Source organism: Barbus barbus (assembly GCF_936440315.1).
Source record: "Barbus barbus genome assembly, chromosome: 33".
In the NCBI taxonomy this organism is placed as follows: domain Eukaryota; kingdom Metazoa; phylum Chordata; class Actinopteri; order Cypriniformes; family Cyprinidae; genus Barbus; species Barbus barbus.
In genome coordinates this window covers 18,603,742-18,625,326 of record NC_136761.1, presented here as the reverse complement: position 1 = coordinate 18,625,326, position 21,585 = coordinate 18,603,742, and the positions used below count along the sequence as shown (strand labels likewise).

Sequence of the window (21,585 nt, the reverse complement as noted above, 5' to 3'; positions counted from 1 at the left end):
TGTTTGTAAAAAGAGACCTTATTATCCAGCTTTGGTCCTCTCATGGACAAGAGGGACTTTATGCTTGTTAGTATGGCTTTCTGTTGCTATTTCTGTTTACTAAAAAGTCAGTATACATAGTAAGAAGCAGAAGCGGTTTCTTTAGGCTGCACTTTGTTGATGAAGACTTCTCTAATCTAAAAACCAAAACGACCTTAGTCCAAAATGCCCTTAGTCATTGTTTGTGGACATGAATGTCACCCGTCAGGTTCCTTCTGGGTTGGCAGAAACAATGAGAGGGTGGGAGGAGTGTTGGTAATTTCAAAAGCTATATAACTACAGAGCCCCACATACAAAGACACACCTGCTGAGTTTCCCACTTTCAACTCACATGACGACAGTGGCCATGAAGCTGGCTATCCTGATCTGCGTTTCTGTTCTCTTTTACCTCTCTGGTAAGTATCACAACTGGCATTTTAAGGTACATAAATACAACAAAGTGTGAATATTATGTAATAATCATCTTAATTAAAACCAAATCCAGATTTATACTTAGTCAGGTTATTACATACATCATGTGACACTGACATAATAAGATGTTTGATTATAAGTGTCATGTTTGAGATACACGTTTGTTTAACATATGGATGGTGACTTTTCATGTCATTGTTTGCTTTCCTGAAAATCCACACGTGATAAGGTTTCAGCTCACAAGATTAAATTTTGTTCTTTAGAGCCATTATTCGCTGACCCAGACAGACCCATTTTGTGATATTTTGGAATGGGTCCATGTTGTAGAGGTCCGTGATAACTGATATATGATACTGATGAGAACTGAGATGCTGCTTACTGGGCCAGACTTTTTGCTGTTTTCAAAAAAGAGAAAATACAGACAAGCCAGAATCCAAAAGTTGAATTGTTGATATAGGGTTAGATATCCTTTACCCAGCCTGATTCTCTTACCACATCCTATTCTGAAGTATTGTAGGAAAATGTATCCCTTTAATCTTTGCAAATACACTCAAGAACATTAAACTCAAGGATGTTGGTTTTTTTTTTTTAAATGACAAAAGGAAAAAAGAGGAGTGCAAATATTTAAAGTACCTGCTATTCAAGTGAAACATACAATAGGTTGAAAAGAAAGTACAAAACTTGCTTAGCCACTTTTTTTTTTTTATCTAAGTCTTGTCTGGAATTTTAACAGGAAAAAAAACAGTGCCTTTCCTGGTTTATTTCTCATAATAATATACATTTTCAATACTATTTCCACAGTGGCAGAAACACAACAGAGTGAGGTAAGTTAGATGTTGCATTATGGTGCACTATTTTTTATTAAGAAGTCTTTTATGCTCATCAGGTTTGCATTTATTTGATCACAAATACAGTAAAAACAGTAATATTGCCATTACTCCAGTATTCCGTGTCACATAGTCCTTCAGAAATCATAATATGCTGATTTGGTGCTCAAGAAACGTATCTTATTTTTATCGTTTGCAGTTGCAACTGTGATACATTGTTTTCAGGATTCTTTGATGAATATAATTTTTTAGCATTTTTTTGAAAAATAAATATTTTGTAACAATGTTTTTTACTGTCACTGTTCATCAATTTAATGTGACCTTGCTTAAAATGATTAATGTCTTTAAACCCCAAACTTTTGAACAGTAGTGTATAATCAAGTAAAATGGAGGTAAAGTGTCGTGATATTTGGTTTGATTTTGGGAATCTCTCTTATACCTTCATAATAGGACAACAATGTTCCTGATTTTGGATGTACTCGTGAGTACAATCCAGTGTGTGGAGATGATGGAGTCACATACTCCAACGAGTGCATGCTACACTGGGAGAACAAGTACGTGAGCTTAACATTTGTGCAATGTAAATACAACCTTTTTTTGACAGCTGAGGCAACAGATGTGAGAAATCTCAGGCTAAGCCCAGATGTCAGCTTTGAATCAATTACTTACAAACCTCCCTAGGTTTAGTAAACAGCCATGTTTTCATTATGAGGACAAAATATCTATTACAAAAAAGCACAAGGCATATTAAACATTTTTGACAGCAATTCAAACAGTATTTGTGCCTCTTCTAACCCGTCTTCTCTGTTTAGGCATCGTAACACGAACGTCAGCCTAAAGCACGTAGGAGTGTGTGAGACCTCCTGAACTCACTGCTGTTACATCTATGGCATCCAAAATTGCTTTCCATTTAGATACTACAGCAACTACCAGAATGATTTTCTGTCATACATTAATCAATAACATATGATATATGCTAATAGACTTTATCAGACATTGTTTTGTCAACATGTAATCTCATACAATAAAACAGTGAAGCATTTAAAAGCTCCTTTATTAATAAATGAATAATTAAGAGCTGTCAATTTCAAATAAATAAATATAATAATTTTATATTTTCATTCTTCTAATTACTATGGCTCTGTCAACAGCAGGATTTTGTAGCACATATGAGCATTTTTTCTGAGCCAGATAAAAAACTACAGAATCTTCAGAAAGCTATAAATACTCAAAATAATATTTTTACCGTATGGGTGAATGTATTTTTTTTTTTATCATCAAAAATTCAATTTATACATACACTGACTAACATGTATTTTATATGATGTACATGTTTTTGTTTGAAACTTGGCAAATATGTTCAGAAGTTATCCGTTTTTATGGCCAACACATTTTAAATGATCAATTATTTTAAATGATCATTATTTGCTTATCTAATTATGTGAACATTATCAAAAATTCTAGCACTGCAGCTGTAAAATTCAGATTTTAATTTTGATTAAATATTTCTGATGTGATTTTAAAATTATACTTCATCATTCTGTACAGCATCTATAGGGCTTCTTCTGATTGTTAATAGCATAGTGAAGAAACTAAATTGTTTCCACATTCACAAACCACATTCTTAATGGAGCAACCAGACAAATCCATCATTTACAACTCTATTTTTATTAGTTCATTGTGTACCAAGAAACTAGCAGCAGTCCCAATTTACACCCGATGCATTTTAACCACCATAGAGTCCACAAGTGCCAGGATCTCTGCAAAATAACCGTCCTGCTCTCCTATGTCCTGCTCTGTGAGCACCAGTTCTTGGTACTGTTTTTGCAGTTCACTAAGAGAGGCTGTCAATGCGGGATTCTGTTTATATTGAGTCTGACATTGAGCCATCATGGCAAGCAGAGTGCGCAGAGCCTTCTCTCTGCAGTCGTGCTCAGGTGACGCTAAAATCTCAGGCACCAGGCTGCACCACCCCTGCTCCACCAACACGGGCCGGAGGGATACTTCAGCATACTGTCGCAAACGTTCCTGATGAGACAAATCTGGTATAAGGTCCATTCCCACCTGTGATATCAACTCCTACAACACAAAGTACAAGTGACTTTTAACAATGAGTTAATTACATAAGGTATAAATTGTGAAATGAAAAATTGACTTCAATTTCGAACGTTTTACCTATCAGAATGTTAATATTTATTTTCTCTTATGCTTACCAATGCTGCATTTATGTGATTAAAAAACTCTTAAATATTATATCCGCTGAATTTTCAGCAGCCATTACTCCAGTCTCCAGAAATAATTCTAATATGCAGATTTGGTGCTCAAGAAACTTTTAATATTATTATTATTACTGATGTTGAAAACAGTTCTGTTGTTTTGAACGGTAGTGTAGCAGAGTTTAAACTTATAAACCAATATTAACCTTCTCAATGATCATATCATAGAGAACCGTGATGATTCTCACACGCAGAGGTTCCGTCCCTGGTGTTTGAAACAGTTCGCTAAGCACCTGCACACCACCAAGCTTCAAAAAGTGACTTTGTGCAAACGGGAAGTGACGCAGGAGTGAGGCCACAGCAAATAATGCCTGTGTTAAATCAGAACGTCAGCAGTTAATGATGCATTCATCTACATTAATAAATAATATTTAAAACATTTACTACCCTTATTAACAGTATAATGCCCATGGTTTCTGGTTGGTCATACCTTTTTCTTTACTGCTATTGGTTGCTGAGTGGCAAGCAATGTCAACAGTTTCTGTAAGGCACCGCCTTCTATTGCCTCAACTTGCACTGATGGATTACTAGAAAAATGTAGATGACAATGGATTGCGTCAATGTAAAGGTGCATTCACTTTTCACTAAATTTCACAGAATCGGCTTGACCAAATTGGACCCGTTGCCAAATTTGCCTGGTGAAATCCCTGCTGATTGCATGGATTTCTAATGAAATCAATGGATTTTGCCCCCAAAAAATTACTTCTCAGTAAATGTGACCACGCTTTAAATCATGTGTAAGCAGCAGTTTTGATGGAGGAAAATGCCACTTGCCTTGAAACAGCAGATCCAAGCACAAACGCAGCACTCTCTTGGAGACGAATGTCTGTACTGTTTAAAACATTTATAACCAATTGCATTCCTCCCATGGACACCAAATTCTGGGCATTATCTACCTATAAAAGAGATTCAATGAGTTTGAGAAACAGTGAACTGTATTTCAAAGACATTTTGTTTCATAATCATAATCGAGGCTTGACCTGGTGCACAAGGTACTCCAAGTCAAGAAGAGCTGTGATTTTGTCCTCAGTTGTGCTGCTGGTGTTATTAAATTGGTTTAAAAGCCTCCTCATAACTTGAATATCAGTTTCCACAAACATGTTGAGTGCCTCCATGTCTTTTTTCAGCTCATCGATGGGGCGAAATTGAGTCCTCACTGCATCCTCATCCTATAATCAAACATCTTGATTATAAAAAACTCAAATAACAGAATGGTTAGAGATAAACTGAAACACACATACTTGTTTTGTGCCCACAGGATCATCCATTCCTTCTTTAAACTTTTTCAAAGCCTCTTTCAACTCCTCAGCTGTGAATGACGGGCTGTGCATGTTCATCGTCTCTTGCCTGCTTCACAGAGGAAAATTATGCATAACAAGCTATGCAATACATACATTTATTTTAGAATACTACATTCTTCTATCGTTATACCCATGTCCATCCTTCCAGTATTTCAGACCTTCCTCCTCTCCCATCTTAACCTCTCTTTGGCCTGTCTGAAGATTTAATCTGACATGAGAGCCTGCTGGAACTGCTTGACCTAAATTGAATTACAGACAAATAAGGAATTGATCTGTTAATCATCTATTTATTTAAGCATACAACAGTCAGCATGGGAATAAACACACCTGGTTTAAGAGTCTGCCACTTGTCTGTAGGTCTAAACACCTCCAAATCTTCAGAATCCTCATCCTCTAATAGTGTCTCTTCACCCTTGCTGTGATCATCAGAGCCTTCTTTGATAGACAGGGCTGTTGGTGACTGAGTAGCCAAAAATTATCCTGTTATTAAAGTGTTCCAATAAAAGAAATACTAAGATGTGCAACAGCAGATCTCACCTTCTCATTGTGGGCGCATATGAGATGAACACTGACAAGCCACAGGGCGATTGACAATCCAAGTCTCCACTTCTTTTGCATTATACGTCTGGTCATCATTATCTTGGACAAAAATAATCGTAATATGCGCGCAGATAAATTATGAAAAATAATCTGATAAACAATCACAAGTCACCCATGACCAGGAGACCAGCTAAAAGTAAAATCCATTCCCAAACTTTAGCGATATAAGGTTCCTAGATTTGCCCATTCTACGGTAAAAATATCAAAATATGTTTTAAGTTGTTAACAGGCTGCGTTTAACGACTGCACCATCCAGAAAGAAACAACTAGAAACCACGTGCATTTCCGCAGTCCATCTGGACGGAATACGTGAACCAATCAGACAACTGCAAGTGTGTGTTTTCGGAAAACGTCATTCTTTCTGGTGGCGATGATTGGCTAAAGGAAGATGCACCTTTTCATGATGCAATCAAAGGCAAGTTGAACCGACCGCTTGTTTTTATTATTAATAAGCAGAAATTGTCATTTATATATTTTCATATTACGTTTTTAAAATAGGAAACTGTTATAAATGCAATGTTAACTTCCTGTTAATTAGGTATATGTCGATTACACAAGCAACAAAGATCTTTTTCCAAGACCACAAATTAAGAAAAATAAGCCTATAATAATAACTAATGGTTATACAAACTAACCGTTTGCACAAATACAACTGGAGCACAATTTATGATTATAAAATGGCAAATACTGTACTCAATATACAATAACTTATACACTGTTCATCAATCATGTATGTTTGTAAACTGTTATAAAACGGAGAAATAATTGGTACACAAGCTGAAAACAAAAAAAAAGTTAATGAATTACTTAGGCTGGATTAGTTCAGGTTTTTTTTTTTTATTATTTAAACAGGTTCAAATAGTTAACTATATTACAAAGGGTATTAATACATGTATAAAATAAACTGTTCTACAAATCATGTGCATAGACAAAATAATTAATGATGTAAATTATACACCTGTAAAATACATACAAAATATCTTGTTTATTTGTAATGATAAAGGATTCACATTTTACATTAGCCAAACTACTGTTGAGCACACTCGTTTGCCATAGTTTTTTCTGAGTTAACATGAGTGGGCTCTTGGTACTTTTTCCTCTTCTTTTCAGTTCTCCAGTTCTCCTCCTCTTCACTGCTTTGATGAGTTTGAGCTTCATTCTTGCTATAGGAGTCACTTACAGACCTACAGGCAAATCATTCAGTTTGTGGTGGTCCAAAATACAGACCTCAAGTGTTAAAATGTAAATGTCATAAGACAGCATTAAGTTAAAACACCATTGCTACTACCATTATTGCTACTGCCACAGGAGTATTTCTTTAAAATGTCAAATTTTAATGTCAGTCAAAAAGGTCCGACAGTTGAAGTGCAAAAGGTTAACAACTATGTATATTTATATTACTCAAATATCAGGCTACATTTCACAATGATTCAACAGTCCTTTAACAGTTCATCTTCACATCTTAAAGTGTAGTCATTAAACCAAGATCAAATGGGATTATATGTCAAAATAAGTTCCTTCGAGCTACAGGGTTCCAGAGAGGCAGCGGCAGAGTGGGAAGTGACAGTCGAGGAGTGAGTGTTCTCATAAAACCCAGGAAGAGGAAGATGACAAAGACTGTAAAGTTGTTACAGCACAGCAGAAAGGAGAAGGGTTGGCATGCAGAGGTTGGCACTGACCTGGGCGCATCAGGAATGCAGACTGGGGGATCCTCGCAGATTCGAACAGACTTGCTTTCTCGTGGGTTGGGTTCTGTGGGCTGTGCAGACTGCAATGGGATCACAACCGGCTTCTCAACGGGATGACTGAGGGTTTTTTCCTCTGTATTTTCACTTGAGCCCTTGCTTGGCTCAGTAACCATGGTTGCAGTTTCCTCTTTGCTAGATGCTGACTTCAACTCTGGAACAGGTACAGGAAACTTCTCCCGCCGGCGTTTCTGTACTTGTGCTTTGTTCACCTCTGAATACATAATGGTACATTTATAACCAGCATATAATTGCAACTCAAAGGTGTGCAAAAAATGCAAAAGTACCCACCCACTTTTTCAGTGGCCTTGATTTTTAATATACATCTTTTTATAAGAAAATCTTCGTTAATAGAGTTCATGAACCAAACCAACCAGCTAATCATACCAGCCTCTTTCGCAGTGCCTTGTGGAAATGGGTGTTAAACAGTGTTTTTTTGCTTTTCATGATTCTAAATTGGCGGAGAGTTCTTTGCACAATTATACCAATGATTAACATCCTCGTAGATGACAGTAGGTCACTCTTAGATTATATTATTTACTTAGATTTACAAGTTATTGTTAAAAATAAATTTTCCTCTGGAGAAAACGATAGGGATTTTAACTTTCGGAACCCAACTTTTGCACTCTATTGCACACTAAACTGGTTTATGTAGAAAACTAAGGTTCAGAAATGGAGAGAGAAAAAAAAATTACCATTTGGTGTATATTTCATCTTTAGTTCTTCAAGCTTGACTTGGAGCCTCATATTGTCACTGTGTCTATGTTTTAGTGCTTGCTCTGTGCCATAGAGCTTCCTCGCCAACTCCAACACTCTCTGACTTTCAGAGAGAGCCTTCATTCTTGCCAGGGACAACTCGTCCTTCAGTTTCTCTGCATCCTTCCTATACACATACATATCATAATTGCTTTGAAAAGGTCCGAGGTAACACCACCACAACAAAACATTTATGAGAAAACACTTACTTTGAAAATCAAAAGCTGCATTATTAATAGGTTTGTGTAATAAGCCTCATCCATAAGTTCACCCTCTTTAGAGGGGGCAGGTGCATGCTGGTCTTTTACAGTCATCTGTTGGTGACAGAGTTAATAATATTAGTTTCTCAAACTGTAATATTTTTCATTTATGTTGACTAATATGCAATGCTCACCTTCTCTTTCTCCAGTTCTCTTACTTTCATCATCAGGCTTTCTATTTCATTGTTCTTTTCAGATAACATGAATTGCAAGCGTTCAAGCTGTGCTGGGTCGACCCTGTTGCCCTGGAGCTGCATAAGGGTGGCTATCTGCATCTAAAACAGCAGGCACAAGGAAAACAATATTGGGGGAAAACTTAAATAAAATGTAAAACATTTCTCATAAACCATTATTTACCTTCATACGGTGCATATGTTGCTTGGTGAGAGCATGCTGCTTTTGTAGAGACTCATGCTGTCGTTTCATGCTGTTCAGCTGCCGCTCCATCTCTGCTCTCTTGTCCTCTACCTGGACAAAGGAATTTAAGTATAACCTCACGAAACATTTAGTAACGACCATTTCTATATATTAACAGTTTATAGTAATTTTACAAGGTTTACTGCCTTTTTTAACCGAAAAAAAGGTATTGCATAGGTATTATATAATGTTATTCAGATGCTCTCAAAATTAAGCTTGAATTATAATGAAATCACTTAGCAGACATAGGCCCAGTTTCACAGACAGGGCTTAGACTAAACCAGGATTAGGCCATAGTTCAATTAGGACATTTCAGTAATATTTATAAACATGCTTAGAAAAAAAACATTACTAGGGTGCATCTTGAGACAAAACAAAGGCACTGACATATTTTATGATCAGTCGGTGCAAGTTTATTTCAGCAGAAACAGCTCAGACTTACAGTTTAGTCTAGGACTAGGCTTAAGCCATGTCTGTGAAACCGGGGGATAAAGTAGTAGAATTAAAGTTTAATGATGTACCTCAGAAAACAAGGAATTGCCTTTGCTGTTTGGATCTTGTGCCTGCTGCAACACCTGTTCCAGCTGGATTTGAAGGTCTTGGTTGGCTTCACGAGCTTTCTACATTGAAACAAATAACAAATAATGTTATTTTATTTAAGTTTTTTTTTTTTAATCTTTAGACTTGATTAGGTTTTTCCCTGAATCAGCACAGAAAATGTGCATCAGAATTCCATGTTTTTTCAACTTTCTATTTAAAAACAATCCTGAGAAAAAAAAAAAAAAGATCAGTTTCCACAAGTATAAAGCAGCAAAATTGTCACCAACTGTGATATTTAAAAAAAACTCTTCAGCACCAAATCAACATAAAAATTATTTTCTGAAGCATCATGTGACACTGAAGACTAAAATAATGGCTGCTGAAAAACGTAGCTTTGCCATCACAGGAATGTGCTACATTTTGAAATACATTTAAAATTATAATTTTTAATTAATTATCTTAAGTCACAATATTACTGTATTTTTTGATCAATTAAACACGGCCTTGGTGAGCCATAAGAGACTTCTTTTAAAAGATCTTACCAACATCAGTGCAAATACATGGGTTTTTTAACATGTTTACTTGAAAATGCTTATAGACATGCCTCCAAAGCATTGTAGCAGGACATTGCCTCTTTCTCTCTCTCTTCCTTTTCTTCTGTGAGTCTCTCTAATTGTCTCTGGAGGGTGGTGTTGGACAAATGTAAATGCTCTTCTTTGTATCGTGTCTCTTGAAGCTCCTGCTCTAAAGTCTCCTGCAAGACAAGGTCACACTTCAACACCAAGGACACACAGACATTCCTTATTTCTATAAAACTATGTTCTTCCATTAAAAAGATAAAGAAAGTACATTACCATTGCTGATTCCATATCCATCTTCTGCATTTGCAGCTCAAGGATCTCTGAGGACATTGTTTCATGAGCACGTTCGGTAAGGACACGAAGTTCTTCAGTTTTGCTGTTTAGTGCTTCAGACTGCTGGTCCAGCTTGTGTCTCATCTGCTTCCCAGCAAGTTGAGCCTCCTCTAAATCTGTCTTCATTTTTTCCAACTACAAAGAAATTTCATCAGCATTACTAGTTACACAATAACTAACTTTTTGAAATTATGCCTTAAAGGGTTACTCCATCCCAAAATGAAAATATTGTCATTAATCACTTACCCCCATGTCATTCCAAACCCGTAAAAGCTTTGTTCGTCTTCAGAAAACAATTTAAGATATTTTGGATGAAAACCAGGAGGCTTGTAACTGTCCTGAAGGAGTGGATCGCAGATCTACAATGGCCTTCATATTAATTATAATATTTATTGAATAATTACTAATCAGATTTACATTTATGCATGTGAGAAAATAAATTAAATATGGCTTTAGTCTGCCGTTTTACTCTCTAATAAGCTGCTCTAATTGTGTGTGTGACCATTTCCGATAAGGTTTAGGGTTAAGCCAGGCAACCTTGAAGTAAGATAAGTGTTTCTCTGCGTATGTGTGTTAGTATCTGTCTGTACAAGAGATGAGAAGAGAGCCCCAGGACGAAACGTTCATCTGTCCAGCATATCAGATATACGTCTCTGGAGAGTAGTAGCCTATTGGGCCTGACCTCTGATCACTTGTCAGCAAAATAATCGTTAGAAGATATGCTTAAAGATTGCTGTCCATATGTGGATATTTTCTATGTTTATCTAGGTCTTGACTAATCCGAATTTTGCTGGCTTATGCATTGACGCAATTAGTAACCTCTGTTAGAGTATAATTGCTGGTGTTTACGAATTGGAGTTTGTGGGCCGCACTGCGTACATCACGAGTGTTGAAGCGGTCTTCTGCTGATGAAACTGCAAACTATTTTCTTCAGTAAATCTTCCAATTGATTGCATCTCTGACTCCTGGTCTTCATTCAACACACCTTGTCGTTGGGTCTTAACTGTAATTCCGTTACAGTCCTATTGACTGCCAAGTAAATAACACTGACAAGGCCCAGAAAAGTATTTAAGACATCATCAGAATAGTCCATCTGCCATCAATGGTTCAACTGTAACGTTATGAAGCTATAAGAAAAGTTTTTGTACGCAAAGAAATCAAAAATAATGACTTTATTCAACAATTTGTCTCATCCGCATCACCATAGTGCCATTTTGGGGAGTATACGGTTGAACCACTTATAGCAGATGGACTATTTTGACAGTGTTTATTGTTTGGCAGTCAATGGGACATTCACATGCCTCCCAGTTTTCAACCAAAATATTTTAAATTGTGTTCCGAAGACGAACAAAGCTTTTACACGTTTGAAACAACATGGGGGTAGGTGATTAATGACAAAATGTTCATTTTGGGGTGGAGTAACCCTTTAACCCAAAGAGTGTATACGTTTTTTGCTACTAGTGGCGTCACCAAATGTAAAATTTAAAATTGTTTTCAGATTACCCGAACACTTGCCCCATTAACCAATTGTCAGAAATTATTTTAACATAAAAAAGTGACATACTTGAATTTTAATGGATAAAAACATGGAAGATGAATGAATCCACTGGCAAATTCTTCTTCATATAGAGAAGAAAAAAACATGCTTCTTTTGAAGATGAAAACAGCATACAAGCTGACCTCTTTCTTTAAATCACTGAGCTCAAGAGCATGGTTCCTCTCCAGCAGTTTGTTGCTGCTCCATTTGATGTTTCTGTTGGTTTTTGACATGATCAAATTCTGATCGCAGACTCTCCAGCATTCGGACCTTTAGCTCAACTTCCCTTTGTAAAGAGTATTTCTCTTGTTCCAGGGCCTGCAAATAGAGAATACTGTTAAAATGACATTTTTGCACATTCAAGGAATCATGATAAACTGGGCTGTCAGTCATCATACTGTGGAGATCAAATGCTGGGTCAGTACCTCAATGACATTGAACATCTCAATTCGTTGTTCCTCCAATTTGTTGTGCAGATCAATTTTGTCATCCAAGAGTTGAAGTCCATACTGCCCAGCCCTCTGAAGAGCCTCTTCTCCTTCCTGCACCTTCCGCCGCAACACTTTTACCTCATCCTCTAGATCTGACATCTAAATTCAGAGAGAATATATGAGATCATTTACCTGTGTAGAGAGGCATGTGTACACCTTTTGTCTCTCATTACTATATAAATGCACTTCTTTAAAATGTTTGCCTCAGTCCAGCCCTATCAGTCACCATTCACTTTCATTGTCCACAGAGTAACAGTGATTCTCCTTTAGTTTTTAATTTAAGAAAGATGTCAAATAGGTCAAGAACAGCATGTGGGTGAGTAAATGATGACAGAATCCAATGTTGTTGGTCAACTAGCTACAGCGTTAAACGCATTTGTTTGTTACAAACTTAAATCAAAAACATCGCGTGGCACTGGTAATATGAATGTTTTCTAAATGTCATATTTAACTGAAAGCTAGACAACAAAATACATGTCTAAATGTGTTTATCTTTAGATCTAAAAGGAGGTGATGGCAACCTTATATCTGAAGAATGAAATACCCCAAACGCTTTCTTGCTCGAGAACTTTCAAACGGCTAGTTTGAATTCTGCGATCTACAGCAGTCGTCAATCAAGTATCGCGAGAAAGCACGAGGTTTCTTGGATCGTTCTCTCTAGTGCCACTCAGTGGTCATACTGTTTATTACTAAACGCACTGATTTAGATCAGAGGCACCCAAATCTAAATTGGTCTTCGTGGTCGAATGTTGGATTATCCATCTATATTATATTAAAACTTAGATTAAAAAATAGATTCACTTATATCACATTTAATGAACAAATAGAAACAAAGCAAACAAACTAAAAAAATCTCTATTTTTTTGGCCCACTCTTGTTATATGGCATGTGGATGGCCAAATCAAAGGCCATCACAAGCCAACTTTGGCCTGATGGCCCTGGTTTGAGTAGCTCTGCTTTAGATAAAACTGGTGAATGATAAAAAATCTCTTCTCAAGAATGAATGCTTTTACTGCAATGCATGTCTTTTGCTATAAATGTTCAGCTAGAAGTGTATGCATACATTGAGCTCAGTAAAATTACCAAAAAGATGGGAGTTTTTAAGTCTGGTGACCTGCAAAAAAATGTACATTTGGAGGTCTAAATGAAATTATAAGCAGCAAAAATCTATAAGCAGAAAGTAGTTTTGCCTTGAAAATGCAATTGAGTAAGAGCTACCTGAATTGCAACTGAGCATCTAACATTTCACTGAGAATGCCTTTCTTAAGCAAACACATCTATATAATACACAAAACTGGTGGTTTTCAAAATAACGATTGGATGCAGTTGGTAAGATTATTTTATGTCTTCAAAAGAAGTCTCAGCAGTGCTGTTTATATGTTTATGGAACCCCTCATGCTCCTTTTTCAGAATTATTTGATGAATTCAAAAGAACAGCACTTATAGGGAAAAAATGACATTTTGTGACTTTTGTAACATTATAAATGTTTTGACTGTTACTTTTGATCAATTGAATGTGAATAAAAGTATTAGTTTCATTCATAATATTTGAGTGGTTTTGCAAAATTGCATTTAATTATTTGTGAGGGTCTGTTTAAGTACTGCCCTTGGTAGGAATGACATTGTAATAAACAATGGTTATGAAACAGAACAAAAATGCAGTATTTGGAATGACATTAACTATAGTGCACTGAAAAAGGAGAAGTCTGTTTTTGACTTCAGGAAGTGCGAGGGTGGAGGGAGTTACACATCATTCAACATTCATAGGGTTCCTGGGGAGGTTGTCAATGGTTCCACATTTCTTGGCTTTCAGTTTCTAAATAAACGGAGCTGTCAGACAGCTATTTACACCTTGTATTAACATCCCTCTTGGGTGACCTGATCACAAGCACAGAACACATAAATCACATTCTCATACAATTCTTGTGTCAGTTTGATATGGGCAAAAGTACTGAATTTCTACCTTAGTATGCAATAGTGTCCTTAGTTAGTCATATTGCATATTTAAAGTCTTTAGGTTAATTCAAAGTATGCAGACATAACAACTTAAAACCTCATCTCACACTTGGACGATGGATGTGTTTTGCATATTAAAGGTGAGAACACTCTCACAAAGACACAATCTCCACCCATCAACATTAAGTGTCACTAAACATCTGTAAATTGCTGGGTCCAGACATTTCATCTGTTATGCAGATCTCGTCTATCAGTTCCTATTGCTCATGCTGAGTGGATAGGTCATGCAACTGCCCTCAATGAAACTCAGTCAAATTTCAAGCAAAGTTTGCTGTGATGTCACCACACTTTTCCACGGGCCTCACTACAAAAAAATAAAATAAATTGTGTGTATAGTGTGCATATAGACCCCTAGCCTTACATGAGTGCGTATAAATAATGTAAATAAATACATTAAAATAGGGTTTGTTTAACTATTTAATGTTACCACTATAATCAATAGAACAATCCATAAATATTTTTTTAGACAAATAAAGCCGTCATCAAATTTATGGAGGATAGTCAGTGTTAGAAATTATTCAGGCCACCAAAATGCAACGAATAGTGACACAAATGACCCAGAAACTGTCCCAAATGTGAATTCATGTGAATCTCTCTGTCTTTTACCTGCTGTGTTTCATCATTTTTGTCTTGCATCTAAACATCTGTATTCGTTTTCTCAGAGGTGAATGTTGAATATGGAGCAAATACAGCTGATTAGGTTCTAGTTCTAAAACCCTGCAAAGAATTATTATTTTCTAGAATGGTTCCTTCAAAAAATTCATAGCCTATGGGTTTTTTTAAAATGTCAGTTTTAGACCTATGAGTAAAAAACATTAGCATTATTTGAAGTGACTTTCACATTTTGTGCTATTACATAAATTACAAATGGTCAAATGAATTTTACATACTGCATTGTAGAAGACAAAATGCATATTTGAGAATTAATTTAAATGTTTATTTTAAAATTAAAATAATATTTTCATTTTATTTTTCAAATTGGTAGTTTTTTTATTTTACATTTTATATGTTAGAAAATATGTAAAAAAAAAAGAAAAAAAAAAAAAAGCTATTTAAAATTCAGTGATTATAAATGTATTTTTTTGACAAAATTCCACAAAGTCCGCCTTTTCCAGGGAAGGGGCGTGTTTTACTGCAGGAGAGAACACTGCGTCATGACGACAGTCGTTTTTAAAAAAAGGCCCTTTCTTGTCAGTTGAGTCGTTGCGGCGGTCTAGCGGAACAATATGTCAGCAATGGAGCAGCTCTGCAAACTTTTCGTTGGTGGCCTGAACGTCCAAACAACTAACGATGGGCTCCGCGCTCATTTTGAACAGTACGGTAAATTAACGGACTGCGTGGTGGTCCAAAACGATCAACTTCAGCGGTCTCGTTGTTTCGGCTTCGTAACGTACTCCACCGCAGAGGAGGCTGATGCAGCAATGGCCGCCAGGCCACATGTGGTAGACGGTAAAACCGTGGAGCTGAAGAGAGCCGTGGCTCGGGAAGACGCCGGAAAGCCCGAAGCTCTCGCCAAAGTCAAGAAAATATTCGTCGGGGGCCTAAAAGAGGACATCGAGGAGAACACCCTCACCGAGTATTTCTCGCAGTTCGGCATGATCGAGAAATCCGAGGTCATCACCGACAAAGACACCGGCAAGAAGCGCGGGTTCGGCTTTGTCCACTTTGAAGATAACGACTCGGCCGACAAAGCCGTCGTGCTCAAGTTCCACATGATCAACGGACACAAAGTGGAGGTCAAGAAAGCGCTCACGAAGCAAGAGATCCAGGCCGCCGGCGGAGCTCGGGGCGGCAGGGGGAGAGGAGGAGGAAGAGGTATGGGACGGAATCAAAATGGCTTCGGCGGCGGGAGAGGAAGCTACGGCGGCTACGGGGGTGGCTATGGCGGAGGCTACGGCAGCAGTGATGGCGGCTACAGCGGTGGCTATGGAAGCGGCGGCTACGGAGGAGGCTACGGGGGTGGATACGGAGGAGGGTACGGCGAACAGATGGGTGGCTATGGCGGTGGTAACGGTTACAGTGACTTTGGCAGCGGATACGGCCAGCAGTCCTCCGGCTACGGGCCCATGAAAGGTGGAAGCACGTACGCCGGTAGAAGCGGAGCCCCTTACCCCCGTGGCGGAGGGCCTAGTTACGGCAGGGGTGGCTACGGAGGCTACTAAATCGTGTTGGGAAAGACTCGAAAAGCTGCCCCCCCCCATAGGTTCTCTCGGTTTCTACATTGGGCTCATTCACCCGGCCATGCAAGAGATGGCGGACACTGTGAAAGCATACCTTAAAGACCTCAATTCTTAACAGGTAGGAAGAAGATCTCTTCCCAGAAACCTGAGTTGCTCGACCAGCTTTAGTTGTAGGACATGTTCTACTATATATATTAAATATCATTTGTTTTACACATTTTAGGGCATGCAGCAAAGTTGGCCCTGGTTTTTCTTTTTTTGTTTTTTTTTAGATGCGATTTGTTCGTAGCCCATTCGTTTTAAAATTCAGTTTTGTTCAACACTGGCGATTTTTTTTGTCAAAATGCATTCTCAGTAGACCTGTTTTCTATATTAACTGTTGCCTATTGTCATGGGGGGATTAACGCATGCAGTTTTGAGTTTGTGTTCGTCTGTATAAAACCTACCACGAGTTTTTCCAAACTAGTTTATCATGATGGGATAGATTAGACTACGTCATTTCTCTTATTTTGTAAACCAGCGCAGAAACCCATTCATGGAGTTCAGTTCAACGCTGTATGAGCATCATTACTTCCAACATTCTCTTGTGTATTGTATATTATGTCTTCAGATCAATCCAGTATTGTTAAACATTGATATGCAATTGTATGTTACTTTTTAAATAAAAGTTTCACAGCTTAATTATCCTTTCAGACGGCGTTTTGGCTGATAGACTTTAACTAAGGGGTTTCCACCACACCTGAGTTAGTCATTTAAACATATATATGTAGTTGCATTACTGCTTGACATTTAAACTAACACTGCCCCACATTCAGTATATATATATTTATATAGTGTTTATGGTTTTATTTACTCTTGATTCCCACATTTAGGTGTTCTTTCAGTTATTCCAGTACTTCAAAATAGCTGTAGCAGTTTGTTTGTACAGGGAACCTGTTCAGTACCTGGGTTCGATTGTGATAGGACTGAAATATCTCATTAGGATATCATCCTGCGATCTAGGTATGTAATCAACCTGTCTTCACTACGTGTTGGTCAAGTATTGCAATTTTTTTCATAAATGGATTATATTTATTCCTTAAGTTGTTTTTAATTAGTCTCCATCCATAAGTCAAGTGGACTTTACATGAACTGGTGCGATGGATTTTGGGTTTGTAACACCGCGGCTTATTAGGGCCTTAACTTTATATGCCATTTAAAGGATTTTTTTTTTTTTGATCAATTTTTTTATTTTTATTTATTTTTTTAATATTACATGACTAATGTGTTCCCCATTCTTCCTGTCTTCCTCCCCAGGTGACCTTGGATGCCGGACTCTGCCCACTTCAGCTGTGGCCATGGAGTTTGATTATCTACACGATCCACAGAGTAGTTATGATTTTAATAATCTGGACTGGTGAAATGATGGCAGCATGGAATTTTTAGTGTCTCACTTTTAACCTGCTTTTTTTTTTATCTCTTTTTATAAATATCTGTATACATTTTAATAAAAGTTTGAAATGATTCTTTTGTGTGTGTGGATTATGTGCATGGAATGAATTTATTGCTATGAGTAAATCTGTAGTGATATGTAGGGCTGGAGAGATTAATTGGAGATGGACTTGGCACAGCCAGGTGGTCCAATAGATTAGGCAGGGGAATTTGAAGCATCACATTTAAATTAGTCCTGCGTAACATGCAAACAGCTCTTTTTACAGCAGCTACACAGTACTGAGTATTTATGCATTGATTTGTGATATTGAAGCAGGCACTCTGATGATGGTATGCATTTTAGAATATACATTCTAGCGCAAAATGCTTTTTTTTTTTTTATGTATTTGCACTATAAAGAACAACTGCAATGTATTACTTGCAAATACATGGTAATGAAGCCCATAAGTCAGGTACGTTGCTATTGTTTGTAAATTATAGTTGTGAATGTTTGACATTCAGAAACTTTTCTAAATCAGTAGTGCCAATCTTGTGTTTTAGGTGATATGTGATCTTATGTCTGGTCTCTTTATATGTACCATATATATTTAATCTTGAATAGTAGTTTGAACTAATTTAAGACTGTATAACATACTGTATTTCATGTATATGATTATTTTACTGCTCTTGCTGCGGAGAAAGTTTTACTTTTTGTGTGCAAAAATCAGACCATATTAGAGAATGCAACAAAGAACATCAGACCATCTCACTTAAATGCACTCTTAAATGAACTTACTGCAGGTGTCCTGCTCTTTTTCTCTCCCAGGAAACTCCTCAGTACTTCCCAACACTCCCACCGCAGTCACCTTAATAACTGGCTAGGTTGTTTTAAAATGGTGGCATCCTTTCACTTTCAACAAAACACTTTAATTGGATTAAGGAGTATACCTTGGTGTACATATAAACAGAGTGAAGTTGCAATGTCCTAGTTTGGCCTTCAGCCTAGTTGGCCTACTTTCAAACAAAACGTCACTTCACAATACTTCTTAGAATCACTGAAACACCTGTGTGCTTTGTGTACAATAGTTTTGCTCACCAAGATGCTTATGAACTGCCATCATAATATGGTAAACTGGCCATAAACCTGTAAAATGCCTTTATTCCAAGATAGGATTTAACTATGCAAGGGGGTAAAAGCTATTCTATTGTGTGTGTGTCTCACCCGATTTCTTAGTTTTTGGAAATTTACCCCTTGACAGATTTAATAAATATATATTTTTTATAAATTGCACTCAAAGATTACTTGCAGCAAAATAAATACTACAATACTAAGTATAACAAAAAAGTACTTTTTTTCTTTTACAATTACAATGTCTATAAAATCACACTTTTTCAATTCCCTGATATTTCCAGGGTATTTCCTGGATTCAGAGTAGAACAGCAACAGAAATGTACCTGCTGTCAAGTTCACATATTAACATTAACTCAAATTGTATCTTCACACACACAAAAAAACCTTTTCAAACCCAAAACAAATGGATTCACAAATTAGCTCTGATTCTTAGTTCCAGCCCACGTCTTACTAATTAAGGATGGGTTTGATTTAGGTGCTTTACTTTGTAGCCAATCAGAGTCCACTACGCATGTGTTGATGCGCACAAAAGGCACCGCCCCCGCGTTTCAAACGCATTGCCTTCTTTCTTCCGTTCCGCGTGTTCTCAGTCAGTACGTCCATTGTAAGAAAATGACTAACCAGCTTTGTAAACTGTTTGTCGGTGGTCTGAACGTCCAAACAACCGACGAAGGATTGCGGGCACATTTTGAACAATATGGACAGTTGACCGACTGCGTAGTGGTAATGAACCAGCCGCTGCAGCGCTCCCGGTGCTTCGGCTTTGTAACGTACTCGAGCGTAGAGGAAGCAGACGCCGCCATGGCCGCTAGGCCTCATGTCGTGGACGGCAACAACGTGGATCTGAAGCGAGCGGTGGCTCGGGAAGACGCCGGTAGACCGGAGGCACTAGCCAAGGTCAAGAAAATATTTGTCGGGGGACTGAAAGACGAAATCGAGGACGAACACCTCCATGAGTATTTCTCCCAGTTCGGTGCCATCGAGAAGGCTCAGGTCATCGCCGACAAAGACACCGGGAAAAAGCGAGGTTTCGGTTTTGTTTACTTTGAAGACAACGACTCTGCCGATAAAGCCGTTGTCATGAAGTTCCACGTGATCATCGGACACAAGGTGGAGGTGAAGAAGGCGCTCACCAAACAAGAGATGCAATCTGCCGGTGGTCGCGGCGGCAGGGGAGGCCGAGGAATGGGCCGGGGTAGCGGCTATGGTGGCGGAAGGGGCGGTTACTATAGCGACTACGGCTCTCAGAACGGCGGCTACGGTAACGATGGCAACTACGAAACACAAAGTAGCTACGGAGGAGGCTATAGTGACCAGATGGGCGGTGGATACGGCAACGGGAATGGCTACAGTGACTTCGGCGAGGGTTATGGACAGCAGCCGTCGGGTTACGGCGCTATGAAAGCAGGCTACTACTCCGGCAGGAGCAGTGGGCCCTACCCACGCGGCGGCGGCGGCGGTGGTGGTGGTGGAGGATATGGAAGAGGTGGCTATGGTGGATATTAGAAGCACTAAAGTGACTCTTTAAGCTGTAACGTTACTTCGCTCTTTTTTTTCTTTTTTTTTTAAATTTACGCAAACTATTTGGACACTGGACTTTAAAAACGAATTGTTTGGTATTGGGGTTTAAATGAGAATTGTTCTGTGCCAGTACCAGCAGACACGCGTTGTGTTTCTTTTGTTTAGGTTGAAGTGGTCCTGTTTACGCAAGTCAAGCCTGGTAAAAACCATGTAGGCTTCTGTATGATCTGTTTTGGGTTTATTGCCTGTCCATCGTTTGAGATGAAACTCAGGGGTAATGAAATTTAAGCAGCTCATTGTTTCACTTCATGACCTCTAACTTATAGCGTTTTTTTTTTGTTTTTTTTAATCATTTTTAAATTGTAACTTGTTTTAATGGTATTTCACCATTCCTATTGTAAAACTGCTTTAAGTATATTTAATTTGATCCAACAGTGGCCGTCTAAGCCTTTTAACCATTAAATCTTTTTCATAAACTTGTATGTTGTCTTCTCCATGCCAACCATTGTTTCAAGTGTCTTTTGATATTTCCATAATGCTTTGAGGTTGGTTTAAGCTCTTGGGTAAACGCACACTGATTAAAGCTCAATATTTCAGCGCATTAGAACAGTGGTTTTCAATCCAGGTCCTAGGGCTACACTGCTCTTGCACATTTTGTATGTCTCCCTTGTGACACCCAGCTAAGTTCATGGAGCTCTTAAGGAGTTGGTGATCGGCGTTTAACGGAGCCATACAAAATATGTGACGCTTAAAAGGACCAGGATTGAAAACCGCTATTAGAATGATTGTGATTTTGGGAAAACTGGCGTAATTGCTTCTGGCTTTGCCACCACTAAAATATTTTAAAGCCTATATTAAATGTTAAGTTTAATTCTTTCTTTGTAATACTTTTCTTTGCAGCCATGTTGAGTAACTTCTTTCAAGCCTTGCCAATCCCAAACTTTTGGCTGGTAGTGTAGATGCGGGTTGTAATAAGCATGCAAACTAGGTATGTTAATGAGCATTTTCAATGTGCCATATGTAAACATTTGAATGAGAACTTTATTCCAAATACAATGTATTCAAACTGGATCTTATCTTTTGCTAATTATTCAGAATATTGGCTGATTAATACAGCCTTTGACTCGCCACCACATCCAAAAAAGATGGCATTTTATAGACCAAGTTTAACTGACAGCCAAACACTGATATAAAACCTCAGTCTCTTATTTA

General features: G+C 37.8%; 3 protein-coding genes and 1 pseudogene across 8 annotated transcripts; 2 read left to right on the top strand and 2 right to left on the bottom strand.

Annotated features, from left to right (window-relative positions):
* Positions 1 to 317: 317 nt before the first annotated feature.
* On the top strand, positions 318 to 2,826 carry LOC306853268 (serine protease inhibitor Kazal-type 1-like). Its single transcript, XM_079390552.1, has 4 exons — positions 318 to 434; positions 1,252 to 1,274; positions 1,728 to 1,831; positions 2,090 to 2,826. The coding sequence occupies exons 1-4, from the start codon at positions 371 to 373 to the stop codon at positions 2,142 to 2,144; spliced, it is 246 nt and encodes an 81-aa protein (XP_079246678.1). The 5' UTR covers positions 318 to 370; the 3' UTR covers positions 2,145 to 2,826.
* Positions 2,827 to 2,924: 98 nt separating this feature from the next.
* LOC306853267 (nucleotide exchange factor SIL1-like) lies at positions 2,925 to 5,758 on the bottom strand. Of its 2 annotated transcripts, none has more exons than XM_079390550.1 (9): positions 5,392 to 5,758; positions 5,182 to 5,314; positions 4,985 to 5,093; positions 4,795 to 4,903; positions 4,534 to 4,722; positions 4,328 to 4,449; positions 3,984 to 4,080; positions 3,700 to 3,864; positions 2,925 to 3,356 (listed from the first exon to the last, which is right to left on the bottom strand). In XM_079390550.1, the coding sequence occupies exons 1-9, from the start codon at positions 5,488 to 5,490 to the stop codon at positions 2,988 to 2,990; spliced, it is 1,392 nt and encodes a 463-aa protein (XP_079246676.1). In that variant the 5' UTR covers positions 5,491 to 5,758; the 3' UTR covers positions 2,925 to 2,987. The 2 variants fall into 2 exon arrangements, with proteins under 2 accessions (XP_079246676.1, XP_079246677.1); XM_079390551.1 differs by having other exon boundaries at positions 2,928 to 3,356; positions 4,795 to 4,900.
* Positions 5,759 to 6,300: 542 nt separating this feature from the next.
* Positions 6,301 to 12,713, bottom strand: LOC306853015 (protein Spindly-like; annotated as a pseudogene). Its single transcript has 12 exons — positions 12,636 to 12,713; positions 12,049 to 12,213; positions 11,767 to 11,941; positions 10,027 to 10,221; positions 9,777 to 9,926; positions 9,154 to 9,252; positions 8,573 to 8,683; positions 8,350 to 8,490; positions 8,165 to 8,269; positions 7,895 to 8,082; positions 7,134 to 7,413; positions 6,301 to 6,638 (listed from the first exon to the last, which is right to left on the bottom strand). The product of its transcript is annotated as a protein Spindly-like (transcript).
* Positions 12,714 to 15,296: 2,583 nt separating this feature from the next.
* LOC306853476 (heterogeneous nuclear ribonucleoprotein A0-like) lies at positions 15,297 to 20,502 on the top strand. Of its 4 annotated transcripts, none has more exons than XM_079390924.1 (3): positions 15,297 to 16,428; positions 17,183 to 17,312; positions 17,607 to 17,812. In XM_079390924.1, exon 1 carries the CDS (start codon positions 15,357 to 15,359, stop codon positions 16,290 to 16,292), a length of 936 nt encoding a protein of 311 aa, XP_079247050.1. In that variant the 5' UTR covers positions 15,297 to 15,356; the 3' UTR covers positions 16,293 to 16,428; positions 17,183 to 17,312; positions 17,607 to 17,812. The 4 variants fall into 4 exon arrangements, with proteins under 4 accessions (XP_079247050.1, XP_079247048.1, XP_079247051.1 ...); XM_079390923.1 differs by having other exon boundaries at positions 15,328 to 16,428; positions 17,239 to 17,312; XM_079390922.1 differs by lacking the exon at positions 17,183 to 17,312 and having other exon boundaries at positions 15,313 to 16,428; positions 17,607 to 17,814.
* The last annotated feature ends 1,083 nt before the right edge of the window (positions 20,503 to 21,585 follow it).

Excerpts from the sequence above, each read along its gene's own strand:
- LOC306853476 (XM_079390925.1), top strand. The coding sequence starts at position 15,357 with ATGTCAGCAATGGAGCAGCTCTGCAAACTTTTCGTTGGTGGCCTGAAC. Across the intron at positions 16,256-20,282 it reads CCTTACCCCCGTGGCGGAGG|TGGGCCCTACCCACGCGGCG; the intron begins GCCTAGTTACGG and ends CGGCAGGAGCAG.
- LOC306853268 (XM_079390552.1), top strand. The coding sequence starts at position 371 with ATGACGACAGTGGCCATGAAGCTGGCTATCCTGATCTGCGTTTCTGTT. Across the intron at positions 435-1,251 it reads TGTTCTCTTTTACCTCTCTG|TGGCAGAAACACAACAGAGT; the intron begins GTAAGTATCACA and ends CTATTTCCACAG. Across the intron at positions 1,275-1,727 it reads CAGAAACACAACAGAGTGAG|GACAACAATGTTCCTGATTT; the intron begins GTAAGTTAGATG and ends CCTTCATAATAG.
- LOC306853267 (XM_079390550.1), bottom strand. The coding sequence starts at position 5,490 with ATGATGACCAGACGTATAATGCAAAAGAAGTGGAGACTTGGATTGTCA. Across the intron at positions 4,723-4,794 it reads ATCCTGTGGGCACAAAACAA|GATGAGGATGCAGTGAGGAC; the intron begins GTATGTGTGTTT and ends GTTTGATTATAG. Across the intron at positions 3,865-3,983 it reads CAATAGCAGTAAAGAAAAAG|GCATTATTTGCTGTGGCCTC; the intron begins GTATGACCAACC and ends GATTTAACACAG.